This window comes from Liolophura sinensis, chromosome 7, assembly GCF_032854445.1.
Source record: "Liolophura sinensis isolate JHLJ2023 chromosome 7, CUHK_Ljap_v2, whole genome shotgun sequence".
In the NCBI taxonomy this organism is placed as follows: Eukaryota; Metazoa; Mollusca; class Polyplacophora; order Chitonida; family Chitonidae; genus Liolophura; species Liolophura sinensis.
In genome coordinates this window covers 8,270,209-8,294,676 of record NC_088301.1, presented here as the reverse complement: position 1 = coordinate 8,294,676, position 24,468 = coordinate 8,270,209, and the positions used below count along the sequence as shown (strand labels likewise).

General features: G+C 40.0%; 2 protein-coding genes across 2 annotated transcripts; one reads left to right on the top strand and one right to left on the bottom strand.

Moving 5' to 3' along the window:
* Window positions 1-39: 39 nt before the first annotated feature.
* On the top strand, window positions 40-15,060 carry LOC135470583 (UV excision repair protein RAD23 homolog B-like). The gene is made up of 10 exons (XM_064749609.1): window positions 40-204; window positions 5,393-5,474; window positions 6,120-6,199; window positions 7,473-7,624; window positions 7,907-8,165; window positions 8,531-8,753; window positions 9,637-9,767; window positions 10,785-10,961; window positions 11,205-11,209; window positions 13,626-15,060. Exons 1-10 carry the CDS (start codon window positions 139-141, stop codon window positions 13,777-13,779), a joined length of 1,329 nt encoding a protein of 442 aa, XP_064605679.1. The 5' UTR covers window positions 40-138; the 3' UTR covers window positions 13,780-15,060.
* Window positions 15,061-17,850: 2,790 nt separating this feature from the next.
* Window positions 17,851-21,701, bottom strand: LOC135470582 (uncharacterized). Its single transcript, XM_064749608.1, has 4 exons — window positions 21,618-21,701; window positions 21,352-21,531; window positions 20,684-20,858; window positions 17,851-18,022 (listed from the first exon to the last, which is right to left on the bottom strand). Exons 1-4 carry the CDS (start codon window positions 21,623-21,625, stop codon window positions 18,014-18,016), a joined length of 372 nt encoding a protein of 123 aa, XP_064605678.1. The 5' UTR covers window positions 21,626-21,701; the 3' UTR covers window positions 17,851-18,013.
* Between the last annotated feature and the right edge of the window lie 2,767 nt (window positions 21,702-24,468).

The following is a 24,468-nucleotide window of genomic DNA, read 5'->3' as shown; positions in this document are numbered from 1 at the left end:
GGCACCTGGAGAGTTCCCTGTCGCCCTCGTGACGTCACCGTTAATGGCTACCTAGAATGAGTTAGCTGATTGCCTTGTGTTCAAATTCTGTGTACTTATACCGTGTTACTCACTCGCATTCGATACATTGTCGGCAAAATGTTAATTACACTGAAGACATTACAACAGCAAACCTTCAAAGTCGAGATCGACAATGAATCCAGCGTAAGTATGCCTGCTTTGTTGAATTGATATTGCAGAAAACAACAACAACATGTTTCTTGTCGTGCCTTGTCTTCAGTTCATGGCCGTGTCATATACATGGATCCTTATACATGTGCTGTAAAACCCAAGTAACAAGAACCAAGTCTCGTCATTTTGCTAATCGACTGTTTCATAATTTAGTGAAATTGTTTTAAAAATTGATAAACTGCCTATGACAAATTGGCAAGCGACCAGTTGGGCCTGTTGATGTTGTTGTTGGTAATGACATGTGCAGTGGTGTAACTTTTAATCTTTTTCAGGTGGTTGCCATCTGGGCAACCAGCATCTTAAATCTGTTTGCCCTGAAATATTTTCAGTTGCCCTGAAATTTTAAAGTGAAAATACATAGCAGGAAGTAAGTTTCCAGCAACAGATAGTTAACATATATGCCTGGTAGGGTCCACCATGGCCAAGCCAGTTAGCGAGCCACTGCAAATCAGTGGACCAGGCGCCTTTCAGATCGTGATCAGTTCAGGTCCAGTTCATTCTGGCTTCCTTTCCTGTGGCATGTAGGAAATGCTGCGAGCAATCTGTGGAAGGTCTTGAGGTTTCCTCACAATAATGCTATCTGCTGTTGTATGAGTGAAATATTCTTGTGTACGGCGTAAAACACTCGTCAAATAAATGACTGTATTTCACCTAAAGTTTATTATTCTTCAAGTGACACATTTTGTGTGATTATCATTGATTCAACCACCCTAGAGGGCCAACAAGAGTTTCTTGTGAAGCATGATAATTTCTTGTCAGAAAAAAAAAGAAAAAAATTTTGGCATCATTTTAAAGCCTTTTTCGTTGTGTACTTCTGAAAGTACATTTTAACACACTAAACTTTAGGTGAAACACAGTAGTAAACATGTCTTTTACAAAGATAGTTTATATCAAGGATTCAATCATATTTAAGACAGAGACCAAACAAAGATGTATCCTCTGTAAACTGTGAATTTATGCAAGAGTAAATCAAAAATATCTCCTTTTTTTCATGGGCCTCCAGAGAGGGCTTGAGGTATGAACTGCAACCATGAATGAAAGGATCATTTTTTAAGTTCTGTTCATTAGGGTCGGAACAAAGCTTGACGTGGGTGTATTGAAGGCAAATGAAGGACATGATGTATTTAAGTGTGTCGGGTTCACATCCGTATTCCACTTTAGTCGCCCATGGAAAGGTTACCTTCCAAGACTGCCGTTGTCACTTGTATTGGTTGTATTCCTTATTTGTAGTAGTTGATTTTGAAGCCCACGGGTTTCTATTGGCCTTTCCGAGCAGGTCTTTATAATTTGTCTTGACAACAATGATGTGACGACTTTAAAAGCGTTGCAGTCAACCGAGGGACGGAAGTAAATTCTCTGTAAAAGGGGACATTCCCCCGGGTTGTATTCTTGAAGGTGTGTATAACAAAAAGTTCCAGATTGTGAAGAGTACAAATAGTTTTGTTCTCTAGGTTATTGTGACAGCCATTTTATATGAGGGTTTGTTTTAGTTTGCTTAGGCAGACGATTTGCTTCAATAAACTTATTTACTTAGTTGCCTGTTTGGTTGTTGCTTAATGCCATGCCAAAGAAGTTGTGTTTCAGTGAATAACATTACTGACTTCTGATGCTTTAGACTGAACTGATCAGCAAAAGAAATGGACTTGCCCAGCCGGGCAGGCACGTCAGCACTGCATGTGGTTAGAAGTTACAAAGATTTGTAAAGAACACCACGGTTATAGTAAAGAGTAGGAGTCCAGGCCTATTGTTGCCATACAAATGGACGGGGGTTTTAAATGAATTGAGACACAGAGAACCTAAAGTTGAAAGTTTCTCCAGGACCACTAGACTTCACTTGGTATCTAGTTAACTGACCCAAGACAACTGGTCCAACGGTTTTATCATCTGGTTTTATAGAAATATATTTTTCAGGATTCCTTGTATCTAGTGTAACTACAGTACAGGTTGGTTGACTTCTTACGATTCATACAATTTTCTATACTACCGGTACTTGTATTTCCTGCGAGATCTCACAAGACAGTTGAATGTTTGATCACACATCTTCTAATGTGATCTGCACGTCCTTATCAATACTGCTGTGCATTTACTAAGAATATAAGATTTATCAATCAAGTTTTCAGAACGATCTGCTGAATGAGTGTAGGTTACACATGCGCAATTCAGGGAATTGGTCCAAGATTTGTCTCCAAACTGAAGAGTGAAGGTTCACTGATTGGGTAATACTGCCGTACGGACAGCTTAGGTTGTTGATGCACTGTAAATTTCTGGACTGCTTGTTTCCCCTTAGTTAAAATATTTGAGAATTTTGTCTGTTTTGGATAGAACAGATAGCTGTTTTGCCAGTGTTACTTCTTACCCCCCTGGAGGTTACCAATGCAGCAGAATGCCATGACTTCATTGTCAGCAACTACAGCTCCAAAAAATGGTACTCATGCTAGGTTATTTTTTTAAGTGCAAGCATGAAAAGAAAAATGGCTAGCTGGACGAGGTGAAAATGTTGACCAGCTTTTAGATCTGCCAATAGCTGTTAAAGTCTGATAAAAGATATCTGTGACTTGAAATGGATCTTTTTAGACATCACTGCAAGTACGACAACAGGAATTTAGAGATATATGCATAGTTAATATGGGTTTGATGCAATACTTAGATATATTGTGCCTTAGTATGTTTCTGTGCGGCCTGCCTTACACTTATCAACATACAAAACTTCTGCAATAAACAAATTTTATAATTTGCTTTGAATTTGGTCCTTTGAGTTTGTGTTGGGTGGAGCCATTCACAGAACCTTTCTCAGCCTACCTGGTTTGAGCTTCCAAAATTAAAAATGTTTTCTGGCTGAATTCACCAGTTATAAAGCTACTACAAAAAAGTTTAGAAGATCGATTTCCGGTTGATCAGTGGTCACTTGTGTGACTGTCGTGTGGAAACAGAGCTCGCTGAACACAACATGATTCAAACTACAGAAAATTGTGTGAATCAGCAGAATAACTACATGTTAACCCCCAAGAGATCTTATCTTATTTTGTAAAATTGTGCACTGTTGGTGTCAAACCAGATAACTTTGAACTACTAGACCAGGTGACTCACTACTATTCAACCAGTTGGCCATTAGTCAGTTGACCAGTATTCCTTCACTTATCCCACTCTAGTCGCAAATGCTGCAAATGCTACTGAACTAACATACAAAGCATCATCAAAAATACTACAACTGTTAATCATATCACAAAACAGAAACACTTTCAAAGCAAACTCTCTAATCATATTTCATTAGGGAGCAGGGTTTCTCGATTTTTCTGCTTCACACAGAGGGCAGTAGACTTCTCTGAGCATTTCACACACCACTGACCACGCATTGATTCCCACATATTGGTTACTAGTGTTCAATCTGTCTGTGATGTCATGACCATTTGATGTAAAGTACATGTAATATGACAAGAAGGGGTGGTAGGGCATCGGATGTGTTGGATCCATCCATTTGCAGGGATGCTCAGCTTGAAATGAAAGGTGCAGGAACATATTTCCAGCTTTATACTGGGTAGAATTTATGATGATGGTACAGATGTGTCATTAGTTCTGTAACCGAAGCAGTTGCCAGTTTGCAAGTCATTCTGGCTTACATAAGAAAAGTGTTAGCTTGATCGAAACAAAAGTTTATCTCAAGTTCAAAATGCAAAAAAATGTCTCAGGATTGGTATTTAGGCAAATTTAAGGTCGACGTTAAATTGAATATTTATCTGGTATCAACCTAAACAGCCCAGTCACCTTTAAACTTCTGCACAGCTCTTCATACCTCTAAACTTGCACTAAGATGTGCGGGTTGCATGTTTGGTATTTAAAACTGATGCCTCAGTCTATCTAATTAACCAAGTAGCTGAGATTGGTACAGGTATCCTTCTTTTTTTCCCCTGCAAAGCCAGTGATATTCAGTGAGTGAACCATGACTTGCTCTAGCACCTATTCAGCACTACACAAAATGGAAGTGGTCTTGTCTTTTACTCAAATCACAAGAATTTGTCTATTGGCCTTATATGCTAGCTTAGTTGTTGATAAATGTACATGTGTAGAATTTGAATAATTAGCATATTGGATAAGTAAAAATTTGAATGAATATATTTTCTGTGAATTTTATATGTTATCAGCAGAAAATCAGATCAAGAGTGTGAAAATTAAAGATTCCCTTGACTTTAATACTGACGTTCTCCAAATATGGATACAGCCACAGTCACATGTTCCTGGATCTCATCCTCATAACTAAACACAGTGATTATCATAGAATAAACTAACCACTTCTACTCTCCCAGTGAAGTCGTGCAAGAACTGTTGTAGACAGGCCAAAGTTACACAAAAAGTCACCAGTGGAACATGCCAAAAGAGAAAATGATAGCTGATGTGTAGAATCCTTCACCTTTTCGAATCCATAAGAAAAATAAAGAACACACTCTCCTTCCATTAGAAGAACTAGCAGTCTCGATACTTCCTTGTTTGTCACTGTGGATACTTGGATAAGCCTAGCACTGAGCAATCCATTGTCAGGCTATGGTGACTTGTGATACATCCTGCCCTCTATCATTGAGTCCTGCTCACTTTTACTCGTCTTTCACCTTTAATGTAGGAGATTACATATGCTCTCCTTGGTGCAAACTACATGTGGGCAGTCCCTCAAGGGATGATGTAATTTTACTGATGATTAAACAGTTCACTGTACAGTCATCTTCTCACTCTCCATTTATCAAGATAATTTTGATGGTAATTGGTCAAAGCAGTGTGCCGCTGTGTGCTGAAGCAATAAGCTCCCTCTGTCATCAAAGGGAGAGAACCAGTCAGAGGTTTGCCATAACAGGTGGCTGGTTTTCTTCCCCTGATGTGAGGTGGCGCTAACCTTTTCAGCTGTAAGGGGTGGGACAGCATAAATTCTGGTACAATGACGTCATCACTGATCTCAGGCAACATGGTACTGTCCCTGTTTGCTCATGTGTTATATTTTTCATTTGTTACATAACCTCGTGACGACATGATATTGTACATTGTGTCGAGATGATATTGTACAAGTACATTGTGACAACATGATATTGTACATTGTAACATCATTGTAGGTGCAGGCATACAGAGCCAAACGATCTTAGAGCTACATGTCATCTCTGAATATTTATTTTTGTGCCAGATTAAAGCCTTGAAGGAGAAAATAGAAGCTGAGAAAGGATCTTCAGATTTTCCAGCAGGTGGTCAGAAACTAATATATGCTGGTAAGTGTAGCTATTTTCTCCTCTGCCATTTCTGTCTATATGTCATATAGACTAGAGGATTCATTTGCACCTGACATGATTTTGTAGAATGCTGTTGACCAGTCTGTTGAGGTAAGATAGCACTCCTGGTAAATGATCTACAATCAGATAATATTCCGGTGACAGAGTTGAACATTTTGATAAAAGAAAAAAAGTTTTACTCACTGGAAAAATGTAAATTTCAGTGCAAAAGTAATATTTTATGAGAATTTGCCTCTAGAAATGCACGTTTGGTTGGGGGGGGGGGGGGTGGTTGTTAAGTGATTTACCCCATGTTTAAAGGTATTTAAGTTGTTAAAGCACAAATTATGTACAACAGCAAACCACAAAGTCATGTGAAAGTTAGAATAGGACATTATTTATCGAACAGTAGAATTAATAATTCCTAAATTTTATTGTACATGTATATCACTCAGTAAACATAATTTGAATTCAAAAATTCTGCAAACACCAATATTTTTCTACCTGTTTATAGCTTGTTCCTTGTGCCTTACCTTCCGTACCTTTGTATTGTTTGTATCAGCCATGAATACTTTGCATGTTTTCAAGATCTCTTTTTCTTGAATTGTTTATCATACTTTCACATGTGTTGCCTTTATTTTTCAGGGAAAATATTGGAAGATGAGAAATCCGTGGGAGAGTATAATATTCAGGAGAAAAATTTTGTCGTAGTTATGGTTACAAAGGTAATGTGGACAAAACTAGTCTAACCTAAATCCACTACAAACTTGATCAGTGAAGTATAAACTTGGTGGGGGGGGGGGATGGGGGATAAAAGTTGAAGACAAATTTGATAACATTTTAGATAATAAAACGCATAAAGGGTCTCAAGGAGGGTGAAGTCTGCCCATATAAGTACTGTAAATCTTCAACCTTTCTAACCTCTAAAGCGCTTTTTTCAATGGAATTTATGCATAAAATTATTATGTAAATGATGTTAAAAATCATTTGTTTGTGTCACTAAAGATGCAAGCTTTAAAAATCTGTTTCAAAATATTTCTCTACACCCTATATTTCCATCAGAATGATTCCAAATTTTGATCGGAAAGGTGGTTGAAATGGTTAAAGTACATGTTAAAGCCTGTACCATTCCCATGGTTGAATATGTTGAGGATTTAGGGTGTATTTGTTTATTTTGTTGTCGTTGTGTGTGTGTTTAGTTACTCAGTTACTTAGTTACTTAGTTACTCATGGTAGGAGTTCATACACATTCACACATGCTTTGTCCAGCTTAAGAACAGATATACAGGTACAAACTTTATATTATTCAGTTTGTGCAAATTCTTCCATGTTTTTTATTTTTTCAGGAAATAAAGAGTCGTACTTATTTAGCTTAGTAAAGGTGTTTTGACAAAATTGTTAAGTTAAAGTCGGGAAACCAGGGATCAAACTCTTTATCATACCAAATACTTGAAAAATGGTACTTGTTGCTGCCTCGTCTGGTGCTCAGCACTGAGAGGTTAGAGGGAGAAAACTTGATTGGTTGAGCCGGTGTCAGTATAAAATGTGAGTTGGTGGGGTGTTATGCCTGGTGTCTTAGACATGATTATTCAGTGACAACATCACTTTGGCAACATGGACTTGCCCTGCCACAAGAAGACACAGTGTATGTACACACACCTAATGACTCCTCGTCGTCATATGACTGATAAATTGTTAAGTGCGATGTTAACCCCAAGCATACATATATAGATACAAAAATTGTTGTGTGGTGTGTGATACATGCCCAAATTAATAAGTCAGAGGTGAATACACTCCTAATTACGATGAGATTAAAAATATAAAAACGTGTTTATACTGATTACTTTGATGCTGAAAATGTGTGATTGACTATTGCTTACTCCTCAGTGTCCTTATTTTGATTGATAAAAGATATGATTTAGATTTAGAAGTTCGTACACTAAGATATGTTTATTTGAGGTTATTAAGGATTTACATTTGTGTTTTGTGATTTTTAAGCCAAAGTCTCAGCCTGCAATGCCGGTGGAAGGAAAAGCGATGGACACCACAACAACATCTGGAGCTACAGCCAGTGCTGCTGCTCCATCAGGGGATGCTGAAGCAAAAGAACAGAAAACAGAGGAGAAAATGGAAGAATCAAAGGAAAAAAGGTAATATATACAGACCTCTAACTACATACAAGGGGCAAGGTGGTTATTTTCACTGCCTATTTTTAGGTATTTTTTTTTTATTTTTAATTCTTGGATACGGTGTAAAACACCAAGCAGATATATTCATGAGGCCATGGTGACTGGACGATATAACATGCATACTGTATACATGTATTCTGCATGTTTTCATGCCGTCATGTTTACTGGACAAGGTAACATGTATAGTGTATCTAAAGGGGTTTTTAAGGCATAAAATGACATATTTTTTCCTTTCGTTTTCAGTTCCGAGCCTGTGGCTGCCACAGCAGCTGCCCCCGAGGCTGCGGAGTCGACAGCAGCACGCACAGCTCCCACACTGTCTCCTGAGGAGGTGGAATCGGGCTTGAGCTTGACGTCTGCTGAGAGCACCCTAGTGACCGGTACCGCCTACGAGAACATGATCATGGAGATCATGAGTATGGGGTTTGAGCGGGATCAGGTTGTGCGAGCTCTGAGAGCCAGCTTTAACAACCCGGACAGGGCTGTGGAGTATCTGCTAAGTGTAAGTATGACATTGGATTTTCCTAGGGTTGTCTGAAGCCCGTTTAATTCTCATATACTTACAATGTCCACAAGATGTGCACGAATGACATTGTTTTAGGTGGATGCTTAGTGTCATTTTATGGCTGATGACACAGTTATGATAATGGTGACACTGTCTACCCTTGCTATGCCTTGCGGGATTTGAATTTGGGTTCAAAAGGCCTGGTTACGTATTAAAGTGTCTGTTATACAGGGAGCAAGGCTTCATTGTGCTATATGTGGAATGTTTGGTTTTGTAAATCCTTGGAAAACATTTTCTTACATGGATGGGAACCCTGTCTACTTTAAGCATCACGTTAGTATTTAATTGTGGATCTGTTATAGGGTTTTCCTGAAGAAGAGACAGCTCCTCCAGCTCAGGTTCCTCAACAACCAGCGCCCGCAGCAGGTCAACAACAACAACAACAGCCACCACCTCCCCAGCCAGCACCTGTTAGTCAACCTACTCCACCCACATCCACCCCACCAGCTGCAGCCACTGGAACGGCTGGCTCTGGAACGGGCACTGGTACAGGTACTGCCACGACTGGTACTGCGGGCTCGACAGGTAACAGCTACTCTTCTCTTCCGTAACAAGATCACAAAGCAGTTAAATTTAAAAATTGTTATTTTTATTGTGAAGGTCTTAAGAAAACCCTTAATATTAAAACAGAATTAGACATCCCAAACTTACAACATTTAACAGGGGTCTCTTCCCAAAATGCTGGATATTTTTCTTTCTGCACGGAGAACTTTCATAGTCTTTCCTATCTGGCATTTTCTCAATAAGCAATCCCTAGCCAAAGGAGCACACTTTTGTTAGGCCAAAATCGGCAACTGTTATGTTCATATCGACCCTTTTTAGGCTGAAAACCAACAAAAGTTTGAATAGTCAGCCATGTTTGCCTTTTTGATACTTTGCCAAGTATTCTCCATGGCTGTTCTATATACAGAAAAAAATTGTCCACTGTGCATGAGACATTAAAAATCCACATGGTGGAGAATAAATCTCTTCGCACCACACTCATGCATGCTCAAGACTGCAAACATACCTGCCTGTTCATGCTGGGTTAAGTTAAGATGAAGTCTGACTTATCTCTAAGACGGCGTCATCATTCTCCAACCAGATACCTATCCAGCAAATAATGCCATGGAGAGTGTGCGTGGTATGTTAAAAAGTTGCCACACACTCCATCCCTAAAAGTGACTACAGTTGCATACGTGTAGGTGAAAGATTCTTGAGTAAAAAGCAGTGTTATAGTAATACAAATGTTGGTGGTCAGGCAAGCCTTTTTCCATCGTTTCAAGGAAATATCATCAGTCAGGATGTTAACATGAGAGAAATTATTTACAAAATAATTCTAAACCCTGAAAGTATGCAAAACCCCCTCACAAGTGTTATGTTTTAAATTGCGGACCTATGACTCTGTTTGACATCTTTTCTCTTGCAGGTGAAGATTCTTTAGCCTTTCTTAGAAACACACCACAGTTCCAACAGATGAGAGAACTTGTTCAGACAGATCCCAGTGTACTTCCAGCTATCTTACAACAAATAGGTCAGACAAGGCCAGAATTACTACAGGTAACTTTCCCAGTTAGCTCCCTTTGAAGTACAGCCATCTTTATTATGCACAATGTACATGTAGTGGGGTTGACTATTTTCAGCTTGTTTGCTGTCCCTTTCTCCATCCCTTTGGCTTTATTTCAGATTAATTATCACTGAAATTAAGTTTTCCTTTTTTACCTTCATCCATTTTCAAGCTTAAAAAATGTCCATGGTTTCAGTTCTTTTGTCCTTTTTCATCTTTTCTCAAAGAGCTGAGTGATATTGTGCAGCATTGTATTCAAGCTAGTATTTGCTCACATTCAGGATTCGTGCAATAGTGGGTACATTTTCCATCTTTTTTTGCTCTTTTTTTTTTACATGAAATATGGCAAACTTGGCAGAAGTCTTTGTTTATCCCATGCACTCCAGATTCCTCCACCCATAAAATTGACCACTGTCCTAAAGTGAAACATTCATAAATAATCACTAATAAATATTTCTGGATTTAACATGTTGGGTATAGAGCAAAAATCTCACTAAGTGAACAATAAACAGACCTTGTGAATGATTAAATGGTTTTGTTCGATGATATGCCAAAAAGAGGGAGATCATGTTAAGAGGTGGATGCAGTTTACTTTTCTGACATCATCCATATATGTAACAGTGGCTTTGTCTAATGAAAACAGTCTAATGAAAACAGCCATTACTTGTTAAAATATAGTCACCAGATATTTAAACATTTTCCACAGGGAGGTGAATTTATCGTGTGAGTAATTGAGTTACCATTTTTTTTGGTGAATCGGTAGTAAATACTGTCTGCATTTAATGGAGGATTGGAAGGAAAAATTTTCTGAATTTAATGTTATTTACCATTGGGGGAGAATTGGCAGTAAAGGCTGTGTTCTGAATTTAATGTTGGTTACCATTGATTAAGAATTCTTGTGTGCATTAAAAACTGTCTGAATTTGATCTCAGTTAGCATTTAAACATTAAAAATTGATAATTTTAAAAAAAGCATTGAACATAATGGAATTGTTCTTGTGTTTATTACAGTTAATTGACAGAAATCAGCAGAGGTTTGTAGAGATGCTTAATGAGCCTGTGGCTGGGGGTCAGTCTGGAGGCGGGGGATCGGGGCAGGCTGAGGGACAGGCACAGGGGGCGGGGGCACCTTCACCTATGCCTGGCGTCATACATGTTACTCCTGCAGAAAAAGATGCAATAGAAAGGGTAAGATTGATAGAGATTAAATTTCTTACACTGAAAAATCTGGATACAACAAAAGATTTTGCTGCTGAACTGTTTTGCATTTCAAGTAAGTGCAGATAAATGGTAATGATTCATTCTCACTACACCAGAGATCTGATCTCTTCATCTCTTCAGGGTTGATTCTGTCATTTTTGGTGGGTAATTCAAGTTCAGTTCAAATACATTTAGCGTGTTTGAATCCTTTTAAATGCTAGAGATAAGGAGCTGCTGTGACCAATCAGATTATCCCTCTCAAGTTTGCCCCACAGACTTGAGGTCACATGATCATACAACATACTATCTCCAGGTAATAAATCTGGTTCAGATATGTTTCTCGCACAATATGGCGTCAGTGTTGCGGAAGTGACATAAGTGACATAAAGCTGTAATTATGCATTCATTCTAGGACAGCATGTGACTGGAGATTGCGATATTTCAATGGATGACCCACAGTGTAGTTAAGACTATTAAATCTCATTGCAACTGGGTCAAACTACCTGCAGTGTTTAGTTCAATCAAGGACCTCACTGAAGCAAAGGGAAAGAGAAGCAGTGGCATTGTTAAGGTGTGGTGATAGGACAACAGTTGATAAATGGAAAAACTGCAGGCTTTGATCGAGCATATGGAAATGTTAAATCACCACAAAGGGCTTTTCTGGCTCACTTGGCTTCACCCTTGTTCTGCCTGCAGGTCATCTGTCCATGATTTAGGCCACATGCAGTTGATTTTCTGATTCTCTTCTCCAACACTTTCACAAACCTATGTGGCAATGCAGCAAACACAACACAAAGTTATTTACAACACATCAGATTATTGTATTGTATCTGTGCTGTTGAAGTCAGTTGTAATTCAATATGTACTAGATACAGCACACACGGCAAATAATATAGAATAACAAAATAAATGTAATCTTACATACAGAATAATAACACAAACAATAGTTGTAAATATTTTTCCTTTCAGTGGATTATCTGTGTGGATGCATTTATGTTTGTCTACAAAGTATTTGTGTAAAAAAGCTTTGTAGTACAGAAAACTTGGGTCAGTTCATACCAAAGACTATAAACATTAAAAGTGGTACTTGTTGTTGGCTGCCTAAGAGGTTAGGGCTGGCTCAGAGGTTAGAGCAAGAATACAGGACTGATTGGCCCATACTCAGTCAAAACAATTACCGTGCATTACAGTTAGCAGAATTTTAAAAACCACTCTGGCCGTCCACGGGTAATGATGCTTGCGCAAGATTGATGGATTCGTTTGACACACGCATCAATCTGCGTTAGAAACCACTCAAACCATTCCAAACTATCATTACATAAAACCACAGGCCATAAGAAATCGTCTGCAGGAGAATGGTCCTGCGATACATGCGTCATTGACTCCACAGTATTGTTCAGCAAGGTTGCAATGAAGCAGACAGCACATCAAATGCCCTGCACACCGGTGGTGAAATGGACGATTTCGAATCACGATTCCACCTTTGCCGTTCAGATGGACGTCAGAACGCATGTATCGACATTGGGATTAAGCGTTCACTTTGATGCATGTGTTGTTGAAAGAAACCGTTTTGGGCCCTGGTTTTTTTATTGTACATTTGTGGTATGATATGTTTACGTCACTTTTACCGTACCATTGTTATATATGTGCAGGGGCCTCAGGGGCCAAGTGGGTTAGCACGCCAGTGAGGCGCAATGACCTAGGAGCCTCTTACTAATGTGGTCGCTGTGAGTTTCAAGTCCAGCTCATGCTGGCTTCCTCTCCAGCCGCACATGGATGGTCTGTCAGCAACCTACAGATGTTCATGGGTTTCCTTCTGCCCGGTTTCCTCCCCACCATAATGCTGCCCACAATCATATTAATGAAATATTCTTGAGTACGGTGTAAAACGCCAATCAAATAAAATAAATAAATGTATATGTGCAATTATCGTACTTGTTCAACATCTTTGTGAAACTTGGCCCAGATTTGTCGTCTGGTTGTTGCCCCTTTCCTGCAGAGTCACAGCCCGCGGGATCACACTTCAGCAGGAAAATGCCTCGTCACCGTTACAACTCTAATGGCATATTGCAAATTCACCCAATTTAGCACTTGTTAAGCACATTTGGAATGAATGGAATGACATTTGAGACGACAGTAATGCCAGTCCCTAAAACGCTGACACAATTGCTATCGACCTAACCAGGATCTGTGCACCAATTACTTAGTTGAGAGGGTATATTTTGAATGGAGAGCAACCTGTGGAAGTCGTTCGGTTTCCTCCCACCATAATGCCTTGCTGCCGTCATATAAGTGAAATATTCTTGAGTACGGCATAAAACACCAACCAAATAAATAAATAAATAAATATTTTGAATGGGTGGGGTTTTCAGGTCTGGTGTTTTTGGCATGATACGTCAGTAGCGATTCGCCCTTCCACAAGGAGAAACAGTGTATCTACACACTGTCAACTAGGCGTCATATAACTGAAAAAAGTATCTCTTAACACAGGCGTACATACATACATACATACCTACATACATGTATTTACCAACTTAGATGTAGTTCTTTTTGCCAGTAATTCTGTTTTCATTATAGTCTTTGACAACCTTTTTTTTCTTTGTCTGTAACCATGCTACATATGTTCATCTTTGTTTCCTGTTCCAGTTAAAGGCCCCTGGGATTCCCAGAAAGTGACGTTATTCAAGCATATTTCGCCTGTGATAAGGACGAAGAATTAGCAGCCAATTTACTGATTTCCAGGGTTTTGAAGAAGATCCCTCACAGCAAAGTTGATTTGACAAGCCATCGTGGAAGAGACATTTAAACTACCAGTGAAAAAGAAATATCTGTATTACCTTGAATGGAGACGCTTGTTTTTGCTAAGACAGGAAGTACTATTTGCCAAAAAAGAAAAAAAGTGCTTTGGTAAATAAATCGGTGTGGATGCCAGTTCAATATTGTTCTCAAAACAGAAAAGCAGGCCCATGTACTATGTATGTGCATTTTTCTTTGTGAGGGGAAAAAAGCAACAGAAACATGTAGTCAGTTTAGATGTATAATTTTAATACAGATCTAAGTACTTTTATATACAAGGCAGTGTACATGTAGTGACAAAGATCTGGTCTTGCTTGTTACCGTAGTGGTCATCTTCGGCGAGTGTGTGGCTGCTTTAGTGCCGTTTGAAAAAGATCAGTCTGACATGCTGCTGAAATGGAAACCGGAGCTTACAGCCACTGTCCATACTCCCCCCACAAGCAAGGTACACTATACACAAACTAAGGAACCCTCAGCCTTCTGGTATGTTATGTATTATTAGGCAACGTGATTGAAGTTGAACAACATTATTGTGTACAAAATTTCTTCTCACAGGTACGTCTTAGTGTTTACGGAAAAGCGGATACAAATTAAAAAACCGTCTCTTAAGAATTCCGTTTTGTAGAGAATTTGCCCGTTCAAGGGTTATATAATAGATGTGAGTTGCCTCCCTTGGGTTGTGTTACCTCCTCCGCATTACTCAGTCTACCCCGCGCTCTCCCCTCCAGTTTCTAGCCGAATGCACTTTCTTTTCCAAGTTCACATATGTACAAATACCAGTAATCTATAGAGCGAAACTTATCAAAACAATTGGTAAAGTGTATTGTCTTTGTTCCAACACTGAAAACATCGTCTCTGATGTTACTCTTTCACTCCAGCTATTCATGTTCTTCATTGGACTCTGTTGGACATACGTGTATGGGTGCACCTCTTAGCAGCGAATGTACAGTTAATAGTAGTTTTTACTGGAATTCTCAACAGTTGCTTTCGTTGGTTTATACACTGTATGTACATGCCTTATCAACAGAGTTCGACGGGGAAGGTCCTTGATGAAATTCACTTCTTGATTTACACCTGTATTAGTTGTAAAAGACGAGAGGCCAGTTGCAAGGGTTGTATATCAGAGAAGAATGCACTGTTATATGGGTGTTCAGCTTTCCTTTCCAGAGATTTCTTATTGACTTTTCCGATTAGCTATGTGGGGTTTTCTGTACTATAAATTATATGCATAAGATCACCTCAACGGCAGTGCATCCGAGCATCTCTCGCTCTTTGTTCTTTCCATGCCATTTTATGTGAAATACAATTAAGTATTGAAATTACTTAAGAAGCTCTGTTCGTTTTGCTCCTTTTATACGCCTCTTGTTAATGCCTTGTATTATGGTATGTGGTTGCCTTCGAGACCATTTGAAGCACGACGTTAAACCGCAAGCACTCAACTCACTCACTCGAGACCATTTGCTTATAGCGTATTATATCGTATCACCATGACCCAGGAGCCTCTCTCCAAGGAGGTCGCTGTGAGTTTAAGTCATGCTCATACCAGCTTCCTCTCCAGTCGCATTTGGGATGGTTTGTCAGCATCTTGCATATGGTCATGGGTTTACCTCGGACTCTACCTGGTCTCCTGCCAACAAATGACGGCCATGGTATAAGTAAAATATTCTTGAGTAGGCCGAAAGGCGTAAGGACTAATTAAATAAGCAGATAGATATTATGGCATGGCGTTGTCTGTCCATTTATAAACTTTTCGGCGTTAGCACTAATACTAAATGTATGCCCAATTGGTTCACTTTAATCTTTCAAACTTGAAGCCCTGCTGTACCTGCTAGTGACCCAAAAGCATACGTTAATGCGCTTCACATAATGTTTCCTTTAATAATTGAGCGTAAATCATTTTACAAATTTATTGTTAAATCCTCATGAAAGCAGTCTTGTAAGATTTGTTTCAGTTCAAATCGTGTATCTGCGGATTTGTCCGCATCGTAGTTAAGAATCGCTAAGAATCTTTTGTGTCACTCAACGAAGCTGTAGTTATAAGAGCCATCACTAATCATAAAGACCCTTCCACGAACCCTCTTTGTATTTGAAACTACAGTTTTCAGTGCTTGCTGTTCTGATCGTTGAGGGTAGTTTGTAACAGATTCTTGAGCACACTGTCCCAAGTGGATGATTCCAAGTGCTCGGTTTTCGTCCCTTAACTGTTTCAAAACCTCATATTATCGCTATATATGGCACAGTCGCTCCCGAATGTCTTGTAGGGAGGCTGTTATGTTTATTAGTCGACTGTGTTTTCCATTTATCTGATCGTTTTGTGTCGTGCAGATTGTCAATTAAGATTAGATGTCTATTCTAAAATATTTCTACCACCACCCCCTCTACATATCCCAACCTATACGCTATTCGACAACCTCTCTCCTTCTGAACTACTCCAGTAAGTAGTTTGACTTCAGTTCAAATCCGTGCAGCGCGAGCTGTTGTGGCAAATCGGATTAGCCGTCTTAAGTGTGCACCTCGGACCCGAGTTCAGACGATTACAACACGTGGACTTCAAGAAGGAACATGTAACTGAAGATATGTCCCGAGAGATTTCAGTGAAAGACCTATTTAAGACAAACCTGCAACCGCGCCTTACTACTTGCGATGTTCAATTCAGCCAACGGTCCTACTGCCGCGCAGCGATAGACTCGTCTCTTGATATTGTCACGGTGGCACCTGAGGGTAATTAATGGAAAATATGAAACGGATCCTTTTCGCTTAGCTGTGTCATGCATGACATTTCTGTCATCTAACGCATGGCTGAAAACTAAATGCCAGGACCTAATTACAATAGACAAGTCGAAATCCATAAATGTAAGTTTTATTATGCTACAATTTAACGATACAAAACATAACGTCACCAGCTGGATACAGACCTAGGGTGAACAAGAACGAAAGTCGCATTTTGTGAGTAAAACAAAACACTTAAAAAAACTGGTGTTTTAAGGAAAACCTGTCGGTGAAAACATAAATCTGGTGTACGGTCTGAAGCAACTAAAGTAAGACTCCTTTGCCCAACACGCTGGAATGTTGGTCATAATTCTCAATGCCCTCACTAATATATACGTGTTCTGGGAGGAGATGCTACAGTTAGTGAAAGAAACTGATATCAAATCTGGAATTATAGGTATGCAGTGATTTCTTCTGGGTAACGATATTCTCAGACCTACATCTGAAGCGTAGTGATAATTACAGTAAAACATAGCGTTGGAGGCGTGGAATAGATCCAAGGGAGGTACGATAAAAGAATGCAAATTTCAAAATCCCAGAACAATTCTGCATTAAATTTACGAATTAGAAGCATAAAATTTGGTGGAAGCGCCAATAAAAGTTACATGGCCGTAAAAGATGATGGATGATGTGGTATATGTATTGAAAGTATAAGGGTAAATGTTACATTTGTTATTTATTTATTCATTCATAGATCAGAATATTGTTTAACGCCTTACTTAAGAATGATTTAGAAAGCTGCATTTGTGGTACGGTTTTTCCCCCCACTACAGTGTTTAATGCAGACAAAAATGGTTCAGCGGGACTGGAGTAGGCTATCTTGATTTTATGACTTCAACATTTCCAAAACGGACGTAGATTAGTTTCAGTAAATGTTAAGAGCTTTGTAAATAAATGACACTCTTGTCCTGTATCAGGAAAAGACAGGTAAACCAAAACTTCTCTGGTCGTTTATATGCGTGGAAAGCAGCCAGCGAATGGTCGCGGGTTTCCACCAGGCTGCCCGGTTTCCCCCCACCATAATGCTGGTTGGAGCCGTGAGTATTACGTAAAAAAAGTCCAATGAAATAAATAAAACTGAACCAAGAAAATTACGTAAGGTGCATGGCAGTCATAGCTATTATAGTGAGTTTCACTTCTTGTGGTTTCAAAAGCTTCTTGTACTGGTGGCGATTCTTCACCTCACAATACCAGGTCCTTCAGACAACATTGTTCCATTCCAGGGTTTTTTCCACAGACTAAATGTGTTGTAAATCTGATCTTAAATTCACATATGCCTTAGTAGATAAATCAGGTTATAAAACAATATTCCTTGCATGTTATTAACGGGTTTATTCAATGTGTTTTTACAGCCATTATAAGTGCTGACAGAGAAGTTCATTCATCGTCATGTTGCAGTCAGGGTCTTGTCAAAGTCGTTTTCAGTTGTCAGTTGTAGAAAGCTGGCGTCTTCCGAGGTCTCCTTATCAGAAGAGTTACCGGTGCTGAAACGGATGTGAAAAAGAGAGTAGCAATAAGACAGAATACGATGTTATTTGTGGAATACTAAAAAGCACTATACAGAATATTTATATTTATAAATTTATGTATGCGATACGAATTCCGATGCAAATGTAGTTGTTAAAGGTCACATTTTGAAAGATATTCAACATTAAGTTACAGTTAAAGCACGTATTACACTTATTGAAATTTTTTTATCAAATACATTTTACGCTGGATAACGTATGTTTACTTTCAGTTATGAGTTTGATAGATTTTATATGTGACGTTCTATGTGCCAAACATGATAAATAACCTGTGCCCTTTATCGATTTAAACATACAACACAAACGATTCAGGTTTGTCTCCCTTGTTCTTTCTTCAAAAATGTGGCCAGTGTTATGTACAAAAGTAGTATGCATGGAGTATGGTTCCCCCAATTTGCTTGTGTGTTGATTCCGGACAAAGATGGTGAACGAAAAGACGGATGAACGTGAGGAGCATATTACATATACATGCATGAAGAACAACAGTTATAGAGGTTGTGTTTCTTTCTACCTTGTTAATAAACACATAATGAATTGGCACATTTGTGATCAACTCTATCTAGCACTAATCCTCCACCATGGCACATTTCTGACCAATCATAGCTAGCCCTAATCCTCCACCATGGCACGTTTGTGATCAACTGTAGCTAGTCCTAATCCTCCATCATGGCACATTTTTGGACGAATCGCAGCTAGCCCTAATCCTCCACCATGGCACATTTTTTGACCAATCGTAGCTAGCCCTAATCCTCCACCAAGGCACATTTTTGACCAATCGTAGCTAGCCTTAATCCTCCACCATGGCACATTTTTGACCAATCGTTTTCGTAGCGTGAGGATTGAATTGACACTTTGATGACAGCATAGACGACACGACCGAGATACCGGTTTGTGAATTTAACGATTCAAAGCAGCTAATGTGTAATATAAGCTGGGAACATGGATAAGTGATCTCAGAGCGAACTGAAACTGTACTGTTCTTGATATTTTACTTAACATATAGCCTTGTTTTCCTATATGTCAAATTATTATACAGTCTTCACCAAAATGGCTGGAGCATGTCGTGCAGGCTTAAATTCCGGACATGATAACATGTCCAATGAATACTTACTGACAGTATTTTGTGTGTTATAAGAATGTGACTATGCACTTTCCACATGCAAATAAGCATATTTTAATGTCCCCTCTGTTTCTATGGACGAATGCAGAGTTATAATAAATAAGAGAATAAAACTACTGAGTTTTGAAAGGTCAGATCCATAGCGTTCTGAGGTTAGGTCAGAAACTTGCACATGAAAAGCCTATCTCTGCTTCATACCTTCTTTAGAACATGCTGGGTGTAAGAAGTATCTGGGGACACTGGGAAATAGTAATCTTGGGTCAAGAAGGCTATGGGCTAGTGACAGTCGTCCGGAGAACCAGGTTCAGGCGTAATACCGTCACGAGAATTTTGGTATTGCATCGCTGACCGGTGATGTCTTTGCAGGTAAAAGCACAAGTCGTCCTCGAATTACAACAGCAAGAGTAGACCTCCGCTTTACATTTTGGCGCGGCAAAACCGAAGAATGACTTCAGCTTGGTTTCGAGATCAATGGGTTCAAATGGCAAACGTCGACGTTAGCGTTAGAACGACAACACGCAGACTGACACAGAAGGATTAACGTTATAGAGCTAAACGACTCGTCAAGAAACCAGCCTTGTCCAGGGTGACCGTCAGCAGAGGTTCTCATAGACCCAACAGTGTCGACACCTTACCGTGAATCACTGGCGCCATGTCATCTTTGCAGACGAATCAAATTCCTCCTTCACAAGAGCTAGAGTTTTCAAGATGACTGTATCCAAGAAAGAATAGCAATGGGAGAGTGTTCTCAGCGCGTCTGGGGCGCTATGTATGCCGAGGGTAAATCCAATCTTATTGTGTTACGCCAAAACGTCACTGGTGTACACTATCGGGACATTCTGCGCCAAAACATGATTCCCTGGGCTGGAGCATCTTTCGATGGCAACTTTGCCTTGCAGGATGACAATGCGCTGGTTCATCGTGCCAATGTGGTTAAAGATTTCGTCGAAAATGAAAACATAACCATAGACGCCAACTACCTAAATCTCCAAATCTGAATGCCACAGAGAATTTATGGGAAGAATTCGACCGTGGTGTTCGATCATTAGATACTCGGTCACAAAACCTAAATCAACTAGAAAACTCATTGTTGGAAGTATGGGCCAATATTCCACAGGAAAGACTTGCTAACCATGCATATCTCGACGTTTGGAAGTCGTTATTCAAGTAAGAGGAGGGCACACGAAGTACTGACGTTCATCATTACACTGCCCTTGGCGTCATTCTCAATAAATCGAATTGAATACTGGAAGATAGTTTCACATTCTGTAACATTACCATTTGTCCGTGTGCTAAGCATTTTCTAAGCATACGTAACAGGCTTTCTCAAAATGGCGGTTTGATTAAGGCAAATAACTGACCGTAGTGAAACTGTTCTGAAGTGCAATAAGAGAAAGAATGGACGCTCTCAGATTTCTACAAGTAGGTCTAATTCTATATGCACCAACCATTTTTGCAAAGACTGTATAAGGGCTCCCGCATGAAATGCATAAGCTTACCTTTTTGAACGCAGAAGAAATGAAGTTTGCTTGGTTTCGAGCACTAGTTCCAATGAATGCTACGAACTGTGCAGCACTGGGGTTCAGAGACGAGGTGAGGGCCATATTAGACACCAACTGTGTTGTGCCACATTCAACTATACAGGGACAGCAATCTGGTACGTTGTTAAATATTCTGATGAAAGCAAAACATTTGACCCATCATGAAAGGTTATACATGAACAGGTAGAATAAAACTCTAACAGAGGTAAATTCACAAGAGACCGTATTTCACCATTTGCCTTTACACTTACTCTTTTTATATTGTTTTCCTGGATACACTTTGACTTTGTGGGGAAGTAGGCAGCCAGAAAACTGTTCACATTTTTTTAATGTTATTGTATATTAAATGTGATGACAACACAGCATTTACATGTACAGTTAGAATAAAATAAATTTTCACTGGTAATATGTGTAATTTCACTGGAAATATGTGTGATAATTTACCAGCTGTCTATCGCATTGTCGTCGATGCTCTCTCTCTTCTCTGCAGTCTTTTATATGAAATAGTCTAAAAGGTGTCAAATGTGTGGTTATGAATTTCTCTCAAGCCCCAATACGTCTCTTGCACCCATCAAAACAATGAGTATGGTGGTAACTAAATGGACAGAACATAAAGCATTACTCACTCACAAAAAGTTCCCAAGTCAGTTTCATCAACCGAACAGGTACATGTCAATAGCTGAGTGTTTGTAGGCTGTTGATTGCAGGCTGGAATTGTTTGGTCACAAGAAAACTGACAAGGCTGGGCAGATGCCGAAGGAAGGGCAATCAAAAGAGACAACCAAACAGGGGCAAGCACTGTGAACCTGTAAAATGAATTACAATTATTTAAAGGTTAGAACATTCCGATATGTTAGTGAACAAAAATTACTTCAATATGTATATATTATACCCTTTCATGTTCCTTCTAAAAAGTTATTTGGTTTATACACGAAAATTTTGTGAGAAAGGTTCTCATTTTATACTCAATAATGTGTCATCTGCCCCATAATTAGAAGTGTTACTAATGGGAAAACCTTGCTGTTCTCCGCCTTTATCGATGATATCGTGACCAAATCAATTTTCAAAGAAAAAAATTCACGTAATCAAAATTGCTGTTGTGTAAAAGCAAGCGGTGTATAATGTAGTTGTTAATGGACCTGTCATAACAATCTGCTGGACTAATTAAAATCTGAAAGAACTATCAAAAAGTTCTCATGTGCGTCCTTGAAAACATGGGATTAGTCCTATTTTAATCATTTCAAACTAATTTTTTCTTAGATGAAAGAATTTCACACTTCAAATTCCCCACAAATGATTAGAGAGGGTGACTTCGGTTTGACTAAGCTGCATCAAATCTGTCGAAACAGACAATCGTATACCAGCTGCAACGCCAATTCCCAAAACGACATTTAAAAAAAAAACACCCCAAAACTCAAAAAAGTCTATAAAGTAGGAAAGTAGTAATGAGGCCTACGGGTCGCATTCAAGTGCCGCTGTTGAGAAGACGCCGTTGAGCCTTGATTGTTCGTTGAGCGCGGACTGAACGTGGCGTGGGTTTAAATGGTCTGCTGATAGAGTTGTGGTGTTGAGCTTGTTCGTGTAGAAAGGGCTAATTTTCGGGTTCGGCTTTCTTTGACGTCCGCGCCTGGTCGTCCAATGGGATGTTAGCAGGACGGACCAATGGCCGACGAGTGAGTCTAACGTCAGTTTGTACAGCTGGTTTGAGCGGCTCCGTCATCTGGCTTTATAAACCATAACGTATGCATGCGGCCCATATGGCAGGGCATTCACCCGTTGGGCGGACCTCGTACGTCACCAGCTGACACACCACAAGACCTTCTCCCTTCTCCGTAGAACACATACCACATACCACCATAGTGAGTGCCAAATGAGCGACAGGCGCGAGCCATCACACTTTAAACATTTCCCATTGGCTAAGTCACAACTCTCATATTTCTAAACCGTCCCGGGGACCACCCGTCACGCAGATCCCGAGGTTGACATTTGCCTCTCCGTGCTTCTCCTTGAACCACAAAAACACAAAATCCTCCACCATAGATGTTGTCCAGCGAAGTAGCCCCCCGGCGCGTAAGAAAAAACTCTCCATGGGCAAAGTTCGCCGGTCCCTGTTCACGTCTTTTTCAACGCCTGGCTGGGTATCATCCTACAACACACGCCAAGTCCTTACATTCATCTCATCGTGCTTCATACCGTACTCGCTACAGACCATGGTCAGGGGATGTAAAGATACACCCCAGTTGGCAGCTGACATTTAGAAGGCGATAGAAGACATTTCGCTGCCTCGACCTTTCTAATACAGGTCGATGCAGCGAGGTAACAAGGTAGTGAAGCGAGGTAACGAGGTACTGGAGTGGCGCTGGGACAGGATTTTGGCTGGGGTATATATAGTGGTCGTTTTTCCGTTCATCTTTGTCCATCCTGTTAATTTTGACTACGCCATATTTCAGCACTGGTTAATGGTAGGAATCTGAAATTTGATTTATTCTTTATTTAAATGTATTTATTTATTTATTTATTTGTACGATCGGGCTGGAAGCCGGTCAGACCTGGTCTTGAAGCCGCGTTGGAGAAAGGCTCTTGGGTCACCACAGCGCACTAGTGGAAACCTCCTCGGCCGTTGAAATTTGAGTGACGTAGTTGTGTTAAGTGAAGTAATACTTAGTAAGGCCCCAGGGTACAAAAATCCATCTCAAGAACCCAACTTACACACGTTGTATGCCTCAGCTACCTCGTTGCCTCATTACCTCGCTACAGGGACTATAGTTAAACAGGGACCGCTTTGGAGAGAGGCTCTTGGGTTTCGCCTTGTATTAGAAAGGTCGAGGTAGCTCGATCGGCTTCCATACTGACAAGAACGCAGTTAGCTACTTACATGATCTGTCAGAATAAAATTCTGACTGATGTAAATTGACAAGAGGCCATACTTCACCGGTTACGTGTGACCATTTGCCAGCACACACTGTTGTCGCTGCTCTGGTTTTACTCTCTATGCTGTACATCTTTAATTATACTCATAATTTTTTTTTATTTTTTAAAACATATATATATTTCATAAATAGAAAAAGACTTGAGCTGTTGGGTGGAAGATAGGGCGACACCACTATTTCTTCACGCTCCCTGTACACTTGCCGTCTCTACCCCGCTCTGCCCGGGCTAAACATCCCACATCTCCTCCGCTCCGAGGGTCGGAATCCCCAACGGAATACTTCTTAACTTGTTAGGATCGGAGGGTTTGTGTCTAGGATGCCTTCACCCAAGTGTCGAGTCGTCCGTTGCTGGGGTAGTTGGTGAGATGTTTTCTGGAAGAGTAGGCGAGCTTACCTCCGGCAAGTTCAGTACCATCACCACAGCCGTTGGGCCCTCAGCCTCTCTTGGAGGTGTAGGTGGGCCGACCACCATCTCATCGCCAAAGCCGCTACTCCACCGGTCTTCATCATCCACATCCTACGGTCTCGTGAATATTTACAACGCGGTACCGAGGACCCTAATGGGGTCTCATAATCAACGTGCTGTTTGCCTACAAACTATCCGACCAGCCGGTTGGTGGGGGTAACCTTGCCACCCTACCTGCAAGACTACAAGGGACTGTACACGTTAGTCGGTGAGAGTAATGGACCTCATAAGGACCGTTTATGTTTATTTTGGTGTTTTGCCGTGCATCTGGACAAGGCCAAAGACCGCGACGTTCGAGATTACCACCGAGTATATCTCGAGGTAGTAGAGGTGGGCCCTAGACATTC